Genomic DNA, 12,957 nt, shown 5'->3' with positions numbered 1-12,957 from the left:
AACATTCCGTACTTAACTTATGCCAACAATTCTTGAGAAGAGCTCGAGGCCAACACTCGCACTGATCTTGACCAAATAGCTTACCACATATTGAACCAAGTCATTAAATATTAGTCCTAGACATGGTCTAAATGTAGCTACGGAACATAATCAGCATCAACAACTTCTTTAGCTATTTCTCTCCCTAGCCCATCTATTTTTCTACTAAACAATGCAAGCTAATTTCCAATTACTTAAATGCAGAAGAAATCTGAAGAGAAAAAGCTTGTTTTGCCATCAACTTAATATTAAATCAAAGGCGAAACGAATGAACAGTGGCAAGGGAGTTGAGAGCTGGAGTTGAGAGTGGGGAGCAGACGGGACCACAGCAAATTGACAGCAAACGGGATGCGCGTGATGGCCGAAAGGATGCCATTAAGGACAACGGTTGCAATCGTTAGTGAAGCCATTAGTTTGTAGCGCCAATATGCGAAAATCAAAAGCAAACACCCAAACGTGTCCGGCTCGTGGGACAACCCCAAAAATGTGTCCGCTGTACTCGTGTGTTGTATAATTGCAAGTGCGCAGCTTTGGAAAAATGTGAGAGATATAACATAAAGTAACCCAAAAAGGACACCGGACAGCGGACAGTGGACAGCGGACAGTGCAAAGTATCCATCTACCACTAATGTGACCGGAGCCAGGACTGAGCCTGAGACACAGACAGAGTCCGAAAGGACATCACGACAATGGCCCAGCAAACGTAACAATAACAATAAAACAAAGGCCGCTGCCAATGGACACCCACACGCGGTAACTGAAAATAATTTCAGGGATATTATCGCCGTGTTGGCCGGGTCGCTGCTGATGTCCCAAGCGCGATATGTGAACAAAAGTAGTCGGTATAGTCGGCAAGAGATTCGCATCAACATAATGTCTACTTTACAATGTGGATAAAGTCCAACCGGCTGTAGTCCAAGAAAACGAAATCACACATCCATATTGAGGAAAGCTGGCATCTGCCCCGCCCCATCCGCTCCCATACGGACGACCCACCTGGCACTAGTCCTGTCCAGGATAGTCTGGCTGACCAACCCCCTTTGGTGCACATTCACATACAGTGGACACTCGCACGCCACGATGCAATAAGTTACGGCTGGCGGCCATTACGCCGCAATGGCAGTGGCAGTGGCAGATGGGAAATGGCAACAGGCGCAGCCGGAGACAAATCCGAAATCCATACTCGTAAACAAATGCAACTAATCGCCGTTCATGTTGAACGTGTTCACGGCTAGGCAAACCTGAAATTGTGGCTTCGCCAAATCGTGCTGGCTGCAGTGCCGCACAGCCCAGCGAACTTGTATCCAGCTTCGGTTTCATATCCAATGATCATTGTGCGGGCTTAGCTCTGATTCCCGGACGCTGATGGTTAGCAGCATTCCTGCCTCGTCGCACGACCAATGCCCGGTTAGAAGGCGCTCTAAAGTCACGACTTGGGATACAGCTCGCTGACTGTTCCACTTGGCCTCAGCTAAAAAAACGTTGCTAGACTTTAGGTGCACTAATCCCATTCAATTTTAATTGATTTATTAACTTTTTAAGCACTTTTACTGAAATATTTTCTTATGTTGTGTAAAAGATATTCAGTATATTTATATAAATTTTATCGCAGCAATCGTTCGCTAGACTAGCTAATGAGTATAGTGGCTAATGTTTTTTTAATGATGAATAGGTTGATGGAGAATTTATTTAGTATAATTGTAAAACTGTAAAACATGATTAATAGGAAGACTGATATACCCTATCTTATATAATTGTAATGATCAACAAGTCCAATACGCTCGCTAAGCTGGCACATCTGTAAATGAAAAAGAAAACTAGATTCTGCTATACTTTATATATATATTATAATATATATAATAAAATAAAATGAGTTCTTCTAAAACCAATCATAAAAGTTCATGAATAAAAAAATGAGAATTTGGTTATATGAAGTAACTAATATTCACTCAATTTAAGAGCTGAAGAAAAAGCTGATCATTCTCAAGTTTAAATAATAAATAATAAATAATTTACTTAATATATATTTTTTTATCAATTTTAATATATATATTTGAAAACTAATATATTTTTAAATTTATATTTTAAGAGAGTTAGAAAAATAAATAAATGATATTGAAATCGCTAAACAACAGGAGTGTCTTACAGATAATTTGACATGAATATATGCAAATTGCGATATTGTTGTTGCTGTTCAATTGGAATAAAAGTTAACAGAAATTTTTGTTGGATAAATCTCGCACTTTGAGCCACATCTAAAAAAGACTATTCAAAATCTGCGCAGATAGCTGAATCACATCTACCAAGACTGCAATTGGCTTCAGCAATCAGCTTCACTTCGCGCTCTCCGAGTCTTATGTCAAATTAAAAAAGAAAAAGCAAATAGAATTTTTCGTTTTAAGTAGGCTTTGAAATGAAAATAATTTTTTTTTCCTTTTTTTTTTAAAGAAACATGTATATTTTGTATGAGAACTGGCGTTTTCTATTAACTCATTCGGCTGACTGCCATTGTTGAACAAACAGCTCGGTTAGTGGTTAGTGGAAAAAGTATTTTACATTTATTGTGCTGGGTTCTTGTATGCTCAGAAAATCATCTGGTCGCTAGTTTGAGTTTCCAAGTGCTAAAAAATATTTTATTTATAATTGCCATAATTGTGTGGCCGAAAATTCCTTTAATATATATTTTTAATATTTTAAAATTGCCGAAAAAAAAACGAAAAAAAAATAAATATATAAAAATAACAATTTTTCTCTGCAGCGTTTGCTAAATATTTGCTTGATTTTTCAACGAAATCGGGAAGAAGGTAATTTTTTGTATTATATATTTTTTCATAATTTTTAAAACATTTTTCATACTCTTCTCTTGCAACCAAAGAAAAAAATTCCCCATGCTTAATTTGAAGAGTCGAAAACGTCATCTGGGCTTCACGGAAGACCTGGAAGATGGCGAGTTGCCGGATGTGGATGCATGTGATGTGCGACCAATACATCCGACACAGTCGGTACAAACGCTGGGCCAGTTCACTGATGGCTACGACGACAACTTGTTGGGCGATGCGGCGGATCGGGCAAGACTGGAGTCGCTCAGCGAGCTGGAGCGAGAGAGCGAGCTGTATGAGCGTAGCCTGAAGCGGGAGGAGCTGCTGTACAAGTGGGGCATCAAGTGCTTCTTGCTGTCTAAAGAGAAGCACAGTGGAGCAGTGGATAGTTCCAGTGCACTGCCAGACATCGCAGTGGCCCTGAAGGAGCGCTCCAGCACGCGGCGCCTCAACCTGGAGGCCCAGCGCGCGGCGGACAAACGGCGCAGCGCCATCGATCGTCTGGTGGCGCAGCGCAACAGCAAGAAAACTAAGGATGACTACGAATGCAAGCACGTTACAGCTGAGGAGCAGGACCCAGAGCGAGAGCAGGAGTTGCTGCAGGAACAGCCACAGCAACGAGGGCAGGAGCCGGTTCAGCTACAGGTACAGATGCACGAGTCTGATCAGGCTAGGGGCGACACACCCAAGCATGTAGATAGCAAAAAGTTGAAGCTGAAGGCCCGAGATGTTTACTCTGATGAGTCAAGTGGCAGCACAGATGATGAGGACTACATAGAGTCCAGCAGTCCAAACAGTGAGCCGGAGACGTTGGTCAGCTCTTTGAAGGAGCTCAGCAAGGCGCTGCTCACACGCACCCAGCTGGAGAGCTTCCTCGACAAGCCGATCTTCGAGCAGACCGTCGTCGGCTGCTTTGTTCGCATTAGCCTGAGCGGCATACCCAACAACCAGCCAGCCATCTATCGCTTGACCCGCATCGTGGCCGTCGAACCCATCGAGCAGGAGTACCTGTTGGGCAATCATCGCACAAAGCTCAAGCTGCAGCTGCAGCATGGCAGCCATCTGCGCAGCTTCCAAATGGATGTCGTGTCCAATCAGCCGGTGATAAACAACGAGTTCATCTTCTGGCTGGATGCCTGCCAGCGCGATGCTCAGCCCTTGCCCAGCGTGAAGAGCATTGACAAAAAGGAAAAGGACATCGAAAAGGCCACCAACTACGCGTTCACCGAGGGCGACGTCGAGCTGATGGTGCAGACCAAGCGACGAGCCGGGCAGAAGCCCGTGAGCGCCGCCTACCGCAAGGTGTGCCTCATCATGGAGCGCGACATGGCCGTGGACTGCAACGACGTGGAGAAGGCCAATCAGCTGGAGAAGCAAATCAAACAGATTGACGAACAATCCCTCAGCGAGCACCAGCGTGAGAAGCGAGTGCAGTATATGAGCCTGAATGACACGGCCCCAGTGAGAGTACCCTTCACGGAGCCTGCTAGCAAGTCCAAGCCCAAGAAATTCGATTGGCAGCAATACATGAGGCGCAGGTACAAGAAATTCGCTCATCTCAACAGCCTGCAGACGCAACAGGTGCCAAGGCCTATGGAAGAGACGATGACAAAGGCAGCCATATCACCCGCTTTGCCCGCAACGCAATCTGCAGTCAACAAACCAGTCCTAGAGCAGGTGAAGGTGGCCGAAGAGACGAACATAGACAAATTGGATCTGTATGAGCTGCACAATTTCGAAGTCAACCTGGATGTCAGCAAACTGAGTGAGTTAAGAGGTTACAGAGTGTTGCCGCATAGACTGACTTCATCTCTCCTCGATTCTGCAGTGCAATTCAGTGATATATGCAAAGAGATCGAAGGCATGGCATTAGACGTGGCCGCTGTCCAATAGATTAGCACGCCCAGCCTAATCACTTCGGCACAGAAACAATTCAGCAAAGCCAGGAACTAGTATCAGAACCAGAACCAGAAATTAACACAGTCAGCCCAGCCCAGCGCTCCGCCTGCCTCTGGGCAATCACGAAAAATTGGAAAATTTCAAAACAGTGAACGTTTCTAATTGCCCAACCAGGCTGAGGACCTGCCTGGACATCGATTGCCAAAAATATGAATACAGCTCCATCCTCTGTCTGCTGTTGCCTGTATGTTGCCACCGCGGCATGTCAACACTGTGTAGCCAAAGGGGGGGGGATAGGACTACCAGCTGGTTTGGGGCCTCCAATTCCAATCAACCACAGCGGACACATCAACAATTCGTGCGCCGCCAAAAGCTTGTTCTAATCCAATCAAATCTCAAATGCGGTTGTTACCCAATTCGGTTGGGGAGCGCACAACGCAACCGCACAGTGGCACAAATTTCCAACTAATGCGAATTTAAAACTGTTTCCAACCAACGTTCAACTAAAGAAAAACAAGTTTTCACTACATTATTTTTGTATTTAATTTAATTATATATACACACATAGCTTTTAAGAATATTGTATATTTTTATATTCTTTAAGAAAATATATTTTTTAAAATTAAAAATTTGTTATATTTGGGAAATATGCAAAACGCTTTATACTTTACAGAAATGATATTTTTGCTACCGACGAATAAATCTATATAATTCTCACGTTACTGCAAAGCTTTAGAATACATATAATCATTTCTAATAAAATCTGGAATGACTCAAATCAAACCAAGAAAAAATGTTTACTACTATAACATTTATTTACAATATATTTTTCCCCTTATTTAGATTTATTTGCAATATAAAAATATATATGAAGTTGAAATTTATGATTTATTTAACACCCATTTTTAACGCACGATTTTTTTAAAAAACATTATATAATTCCATTAAAATTTAGATGAAAAAAAAAACTAAAAATTATATGAAGACATGCTCAGAGCACACGAACATATTTAATGGAAAATCTTTGCCAGAAATTTGTGATGTGTACTTATTAAAACAGAACTCTTTTCCGAATAATTTTTCAAAATGAAAAGTGTAGAAAAAGTAAAAAAAATTTTTGCCAAAGATTATTTTTTCAGACTTTTTCCAAAAAATGGTTTTTGATCAATTTTATTAAATTTTATATATATATATATTTATATATACATATAAATAGAAATGTTAATCTGAAATAGTACTCAGAAATATGTGAAAATTATATATAAAGCTTCAGCTTCATCAAACATCTCTAAGCAAAGCTGAACGTCAGGATTTAGAACTAGGTTCCCATACGAATTTCTCTTTTGAAAACTTTTCATATGTAAACGCTGTGATTAGTCAAATCAGACCAAAACTAGACTTCTCTCAAATATATCCTACTACATTCCATAGTGCCCCATGGGCTTACCCTATTAGCTGCTGTGTCCAGACCTCAGCATTTACCTGCTTGTCGAACAGTGGTTGATGGCATGGGAACTCGTTGACTCCCAATTTGTGGCGCTGTCACTGAAAGAGTGGCCGTCGAATACACTGAAATAAATGCCATTAAATTGTAGTAAATTAAAAAGAAGAAACACACACTTATTACAGCCATTAACGATGCGAGTTGTAAGAGTGATCTAATGAATGGTCCACTTTGAGGACACTGCAATGGGAAGCGAAGCATATGTGACAGCTACTCGGATGGATGTTGATAGAGGAGGCATCATTAATAATACAAACACAAGACTCATTCGTAGTCCGTGCATCAAAACGCTCGGCTCTTTCATATTCCACAAGCATTGCCCCGGCATTGGTATATAAAATAGAATCGAATCATCTTCGGAGTTGGTCATAATTGAAGATATCTGTGTGGGGTCGCATAGGTGACAATAAAATAAATGCCATTTACTGATGACTCATCAACATAATTTTTACGATTCGACCCCATTCAATGAATAAACAAATAAACCGAAGACCGAACAGAACCTAACCTGGCCTCACTTAAGGCCACGACCACGACCATTGGAGGACTAGTTTGAGCATATCACGAAAGCATTTCGCATGCATTGACTTTTTATGGCAAGCGAACAGAGAGAGTGAGTGAGAGAGAGACAAATAATGCGAAATCATTTAGTGGAACTTTCACAGCATTCAGCCACACGCTCTCTCTCTCTCTCTCTCTCTGTCTCGAAAGTCATAAAAATCCGCACCAAATGAAATTCTCATCAAGTCGCCAGTTGGCACAATTTCATTTGGCGCTAAGCAACTGAACACGGCCAAAATGACCCAGACCCAAACACACACAGACACACACACTCACACACACTATATATAGATGTGTGTGCGTGTGTTAGCTCTGGTCACGGAACCAAAGCTCTATCGTCCTGACTCCGGCAAACTCGGCAATCGCGCATGACTAACGTAATCAGCTCACGTAACGCCGAATGAGATGAGATGAAATCAGCATACACTCAGACTGCATAAATAGCGAATTTATACTCAACTGGATGTCCTGTATCCATTCATGCCCGGGCTCCATTTCCATGCCCATTCCTATAGCTCTGCCTTGAATGATGCAGGCAGGGCTTTGTGGATCTGCAACACGCGATAAAATCATGCTCATACATTCCAATCGAACATCTTTGTGGTTGTTGTGCTACAACAAAATGTAGCAAATGTTTCATTAACAGATCAACTAAATAAGTTGATTAGCTCTAGGCATAGAGCGGAAAATGTCAAGCCTAATGCAGGATTCAGAATCTAAATTAAAACATTAAAATAGTTTCATATGTCTCAAATAAAAACCCACTTTTTGACTTAAAGATTTCTGAATCAGAAGACTTATCAGAAGACTTGTCAATTCTTAATCTAGAAGCTTGTCAATATGTAGCTTTCTCCATCAGGAGCTTAATCAATCTGTAAGTTTGTTAATTTGGAGCTTCGTCAATCCGCAGAATTTTCAATTTGAATTTCCTAATGCATTAACCCAGCTTAAGGTTTTCCTCTTTTAATATATAGCAAAACAAATATTTTTCAAATATGAATAAAGTACGAGCTTTTAAACAATTATCTATATTTTCTAATTTTTGTGAAGTTTTCGCTATCTGCAGAATTTGAAAGAATTTTGAAATCAAAAATTTGAAAGCAGCTTCTGAAAAATAAATTGTTTACATATTCGAATTGGTTTTAAATTTTATAATAAAATAATTGGAAATTATTTTATTAAGTTCAAAATAAAAATTCTTATATACAATTTTCTAAATTAATTTTTCTACATATTAAAAATGATTAAATTTGCACAAGAATAAAAAAAATACAAAATTACACAAATTTGAATTTAATTCCTATAAATATGAAAGAATCAAAGAGCGCTATAGCAGGTGACTTTTTTATAGAAACATTTGGACAAAAGGCAACCAAAATGAACCCGCTCGTAAGCTGTCTATTTAAGTATAGTTTGTATTATTGGTAATACGAGCAATTGAGCCATCGCGATGCCTTCTCATGCCCAGTTCTAGCACAGGGCGAGCATAAAAAGCCATAGAGAATTTAAGGGGGTATTGCAGAGTCCAATGAGAAAAGGCAAACATCACGCATAAGTTTCATTTTATTTTGATTTTTACGACTGACCGAGGCTGTGACAGTGCTCTGCGAGTGTGTGTGTGTCCCACCTGGATCACTTGGTAAATAACCAAGCGAAAGGCAACAAAAATCAAGAAAAAGTAGTCACCAAATGGCCAGCAGAAGCCCCAGCCAAAACTATGGAATGGGAGAGTGTCGGGCTCAATATATGTGGATGAGTGGATGGCTGGGTGGTTGGGTGGTTGGGTGGTTGTTGCTATTGCTGTTGTCCGAGAGTCGAGAGCTAAAGCAGAGAAAATGCCTATTTACGAGCTCGCATGTGGCTGGACACATGGTAATCATATATTTTGGTCATATCTGTGGACCATAAAACCAGTGTCCTTATGTGCCTGTCAATGAGTTGTTTCATGACATTTATTTCGCTTGTTTCTCGCTCGCCGAGGGTCTCGATGGCTCCGGATGCTGCGTGCAGATGGAAAATATTTTAGTGTCCATTTAATGTCCAATCTAAGATGAGCTCGTAACTTTTGATCGAATAAACGAGCAGCACACACACCCACACCCCCGCACACACGCACACCTCACACTCTGCGGCAAGGTAAGACCCTTGGCCCATATATAAATATGTCAGTAGTTCGGGCGCTGGTCAAGGGGTTCGAGCTGTAGCACGCAACCAAGTCTCCAGGGATAATACTTTAATTTTCTCACTGATGCGCCCTGAGTGATAAGTAGAAGTTATTTGCCAGCTATTTGGTTATTTTATTAGTGGATTTCTTGCTGCCGCGTTTGGCTGGATTAGTTCAAGTCCTGCCGCACCGCCCAGCCGCTCCGCTGCCACTCATAAATATTTAATTAAAATCAAAATTAGTTTTTCCACAACGCACAAATTTCCGCTCACCTGGCCCTTCGGGGGTTCGAGTAATGAAAAGCGTTTTGTTTTGAGCCGCCTTCGCTGCCATTTCCATCAAGTGCCGGCCGCAATGTCACGCCTGGTTATCACAAATGTAAAACAGCAACAACGCAGATCCCAACACGGCCAAGCTGCTGTTGCTGCTGCTGCTGCTCTTGCTTCTCGTTAAAAATTAAAATCGCAACACGCCTACAGCTCAGCTCGCCGGCACATGTGGCATGCCCCATTCCCTTCGCCATTCCACTTGTGGCTTTCATCGGCGATTTAGCTGCACGCCTCACGCAATTCGCGCTGACTTCCCGGCAACAACGACCCGTAAAGTAGATTTACATGCGACGCCCCTGAGACCGGAAAAACAACGAAAACTGAAGAACGTGCGAGGCTCGCTCTTTTTATGCTTTTGGCCATGAATTGCGTTCAACTCGAGTCGCACTCGCTATCAAATCGTGTTTTTACAATATGTCGAAGCATATAGTAACGATATTGGCCTTGAGTTTACTATATATGGATATATATATTACTGTAGTCTACCTTGTGTAACATGCTGTTATAGATAGCTTGCAGAAATATTTTAATATCTAAGGTATATCTAAAATACTTTATTGACAATTTATAACAAATTTTACTTTGAGCGATGAAAATTTTAATTTAAATTTGAATTCAATAGATGAGTCTATCTAGTTGCATCACTTACAAAATTTTTATTATGTCTCAATAAAGACTAGAAGGCGAGGCATAAATTGACTTATTTTCACCTCTTGATTCATTTGTTCAGTGCTATGAATACATCATTTCGACTTGGAATGCCCCGATTATTCTACGCAATTCTTTTTTGACTTATTTTCCCTCTTTCTCCAACATCAATTGTAGGTAAATAAGATACATTTTTTAATTGGTTTTGGAGTGATAAATGTAAAATAAAATTAGGAGAGAAACTTGCTCATCAAATGTGTCTAAAACAACTCCAGTCTTTCTGCCTTTAGGCAATTGTATTTTAACAAATGATTTCAACGTTCCACGCAGCATCTCAAATACCTTCGCTATATCAAGCTGATTCTTTAATCAAATTCGAATGCATTTGAGGCTTGAATTTCAAATAATATCTTAAGGCTATAAGAGCTAGAATAGCATATCAACTAGCTGTAGATACCTTTGACAACTATAAAATAATGCATTTAAAACCAGCCAAATGAAAACGCAGTTTAATAAAAAATATAAATCTAGTAATAGAAATATAAAAGAACAGCAAACTTAAAAAGAATAATACCTTGAGGTGCTTTGCGTGGCCCAGAGGAGTTTTTTGCGTATCGCATAGCTTGTGTAGATGGAGTTGAGTGGAATGTTGCGCCTCATGCACCAGGCGATGGTTATCCGTGGATCTAGGTAGTAGATGGTTGCCTCAACGAGTGGCTTTGTCTGCAGACGAATGGATCTGAGTGAGCGCTGCTCCGCTGCCCTGTGCCAAGGTAGACGACAGGGCCGCTTCAAGGCTGGCAAGGGATCGACTCTGCGATGGCGAACGCCGCAGAATAAATGAATGTCTTTGAGGGCTCTGTTGTAGGCCATCAGCTCGTGGTGTAGTGTGGCTTTCAGCGGAATCCGAATCAAGCGTTCCTCCAGCATCCGCGAGGCATTGCATATGCGAAATATATTCGAAGTAAGACCATCCATCAGATAGTCGAGGTGTTCGTTCACCTTTTGGCTGGTTAGCTCCTCGAAGACCAACTCATCTGGCTGCTTGCCACAAATGAAGACGTTCAGATTGTAGAAGACCTCGGGCTGGATGCTTATCCGTCTGTACTCACGCTGCTTGCTCTCTCTGCTGCCGGCCAGCAACTGCAGCACATTGCGCTGCACGCCCAGCCGCGGATAGAGCTTGATATTCTGCACGCACAGGCCACACACGGTAATTTCGGACGGCAGCTCCTCGGCGTCGCAGCTCATGGCCAGCGTGTCGATGCAGTAGAGGGCCACGCTGCGCTGTCGCACCAGCCAGCTATCCGAGTACTGAAGGTTTTGGTATTCGCGGCGTATTTGACGCAGATGCTGCTGGAGACGACGCGCCGTGTCCAAGTGTTCGCGACGAGGTGGACGAGATCGCCGGCAGCTATCATTGCACGGATAGGCGTATTGTGTGCTGCCCGTGCCGATATCATACCAGGAGTATACCCATCTAACACTCCGATCGTGCACCACCTGGCTCCAAAGATGCCCGCATGGCGGCTCTGGTGGCGCCTCGTCCTCCCCGCAATTTATCACAACATCTTCGGGCAGCACTCGGGGCCTTATCAAGCCCATAGTCTTGCTGATGCCATGTCGGGGACAGCGCAGTCCCGGCCGGCTGATGCGAATCTGGCTGATTCGACGGCGCTCTCCGTCAACATAGCAATAGCTATGTTTCCTCTCCTTAGCTAAGCGCAGCTTTTCGTATTCTGGTCGGCTCTCCAAATAACGACTTATATCCTTAAAATTGCACAGCCCGAAGCATGTGATATAGCGGCGCTGCTCTTCGCTCAGGCAGCTGCGGAACTCGTTGAAGAAATTCTGATTGAAGTCCTTGAGCTGAACGAACGCGGTCTTCATAAGCTTCGCATAGAACGTGGCCACCTCTTCGGCCTGTTCGGTCAGCTCGATGGGGCAGTTGTCGTAGTAGAACTGCACGTCGGCCGGCAACCGCTCATAGTCGGCGGGAAACAATGGTCCATTGTGCTGCAGTGTTTGCCATTTCGGTTTCACACAATTGGGTTTCTCGCAGATCGCAGGCTTTGGGCGCAGACGGTACTGCCAGTGCCCTCTCAGGTTGCGGTACTTCAGCGGCACAAACTGGCAGCGAACCTTCGGAATACCATAATAGGGCTTCTTATCTTGGTCCAATATTGTTCGATGTGGATAAACATCAACAAAATAGTCTGTCATGTCTGACAAAAAGGACACTAAGTTCTCCCTCAACTACCCTGAACTAATCAGAACTTTGTGATTGAAGCTTTTTGTGAAACGAATCGATTGAAGTTTCGTTTCCTAAGTAAAGTGATTTCTTGATGCCATAAATGTTATAAAAAAGTTTGAGTTACTGAAATTTACTAAGTAAATGAAGGCATTTCCAAAAGGTCGGTTTAGCCAGCTTCATATAGTTAAGACAATCTGAAAAAAATTTATTTCTGTGAATCATTAGTTTAGGGAATTGACTAGTTACAGCAGCCCTAGCCAAAAGTCCGCGATTCTTTTAAGCGACTCTTAAAATTGATTATAATTATAACTAGAATTTCAATTAATAGTGATAAAAAACATTTTCTTAATCACTTTTTTATTATTGAAACTGAAATAAATAAAAATTGGCATTATGTAAATTATTTTGATGGGCTTAAAAAAATTTGCCAGCTGATGTGCATCATTTAATTTGCTTTTAATAATTTAATTTATTAATTTAATAAATTATTCATTTTTAATATTATCTTGTGCAGTTTTTTGCTTCAGCATAAATTAAGTTAAGTGTAATCGATATGCGTAACAAGTTTGTTGTGTAAATACTTTTAACTAAGACTGAAGTTAATTAATAAGCATCAGATGCATAAACAACTTATGCTAAGGTTACTGTATTGATCTAATTCCAAATCATAGAAACTATAAACTATATATAGGATGATTCTATCAAAGAAATAAAAGCGTGAAAGTTTGACTTTGGCATTC

At 41.5% G+C, this 12,957-nt stretch overlaps 2 protein-coding genes across 2 annotated transcripts; one reads left to right on the top strand and one right to left on the bottom strand.

Annotated features, from left to right (window-relative positions):
* Window positions 1-2,778: 2,778 nt before the first annotated feature.
* Window positions 2,779-5,319, top strand: LOC111603904 (RNA polymerase-associated protein Rtf1-like). Its single transcript, XM_030224404.1, has 3 exons — window positions 2,779-2,843; window positions 2,915-4,623; window positions 4,687-5,319. Exons 2-3 carry the CDS (start codon window positions 2,928-2,930, stop codon window positions 4,749-4,751), a joined length of 1,761 nt encoding a protein of 586 aa, XP_030080264.1. The 5' UTR covers window positions 2,779-2,843; window positions 2,915-2,927; the 3' UTR covers window positions 4,752-5,319.
* Window positions 5,320-10,521: 5,202 nt separating this feature from the next.
* Window positions 10,522-12,186, bottom strand: LOC111603967 (DNA topoisomerase 1-like). The gene has a single exon (XM_023321809.2). The coding sequence runs from the start codon at window positions 12,184-12,186 to the stop codon at window positions 10,522-10,524; it is 1,665 nt and encodes a 554-aa protein (XP_023177577.2).
* Window positions 12,187-12,957: the final 771 nt, after the last annotated feature.

The sequence above is a fragment of the Drosophila hydei genome, unplaced genomic scaffold (genome assembly GCF_003285905.1).
Source record: "Drosophila hydei strain 15085-1641.00,03,60 unplaced genomic scaffold, DhydRS2 tig00008114-arrow-pilon, whole genome shotgun sequence".
Lineage (NCBI taxonomy): Eukaryota > Metazoa > Arthropoda > Insecta > Diptera > Drosophilidae > Drosophila > Drosophila hydei.
This window is presented reverse-complemented; position numbering and strand designations above follow the sequence as displayed.

What these genes read in the sequence shown, in the direction of transcription:
- LOC111603904 (XM_030224404.1), top strand. Translation starts at nt 2,928, where the DNA reads ATGCTTAATTTGAAGAGTCGAAAACGTCATCTGGGCTTCACGGAAGAC. An exon ending in CCTGGATGTCAGCAAACTGA is followed by an intron (nt 4,624 to 4,686) that starts GTGAGTTAAGAG and finishes TCGATTCTGCAG; the next exon opens with TGCAATTCAGTGATATATGC.
- LOC111603967 (XM_023321809.2), bottom strand. Translation starts at nt 12,186, where the DNA reads ATGACAGACTATTTTGTTGATGTTTATCCACATCGAACAATATTGGAC.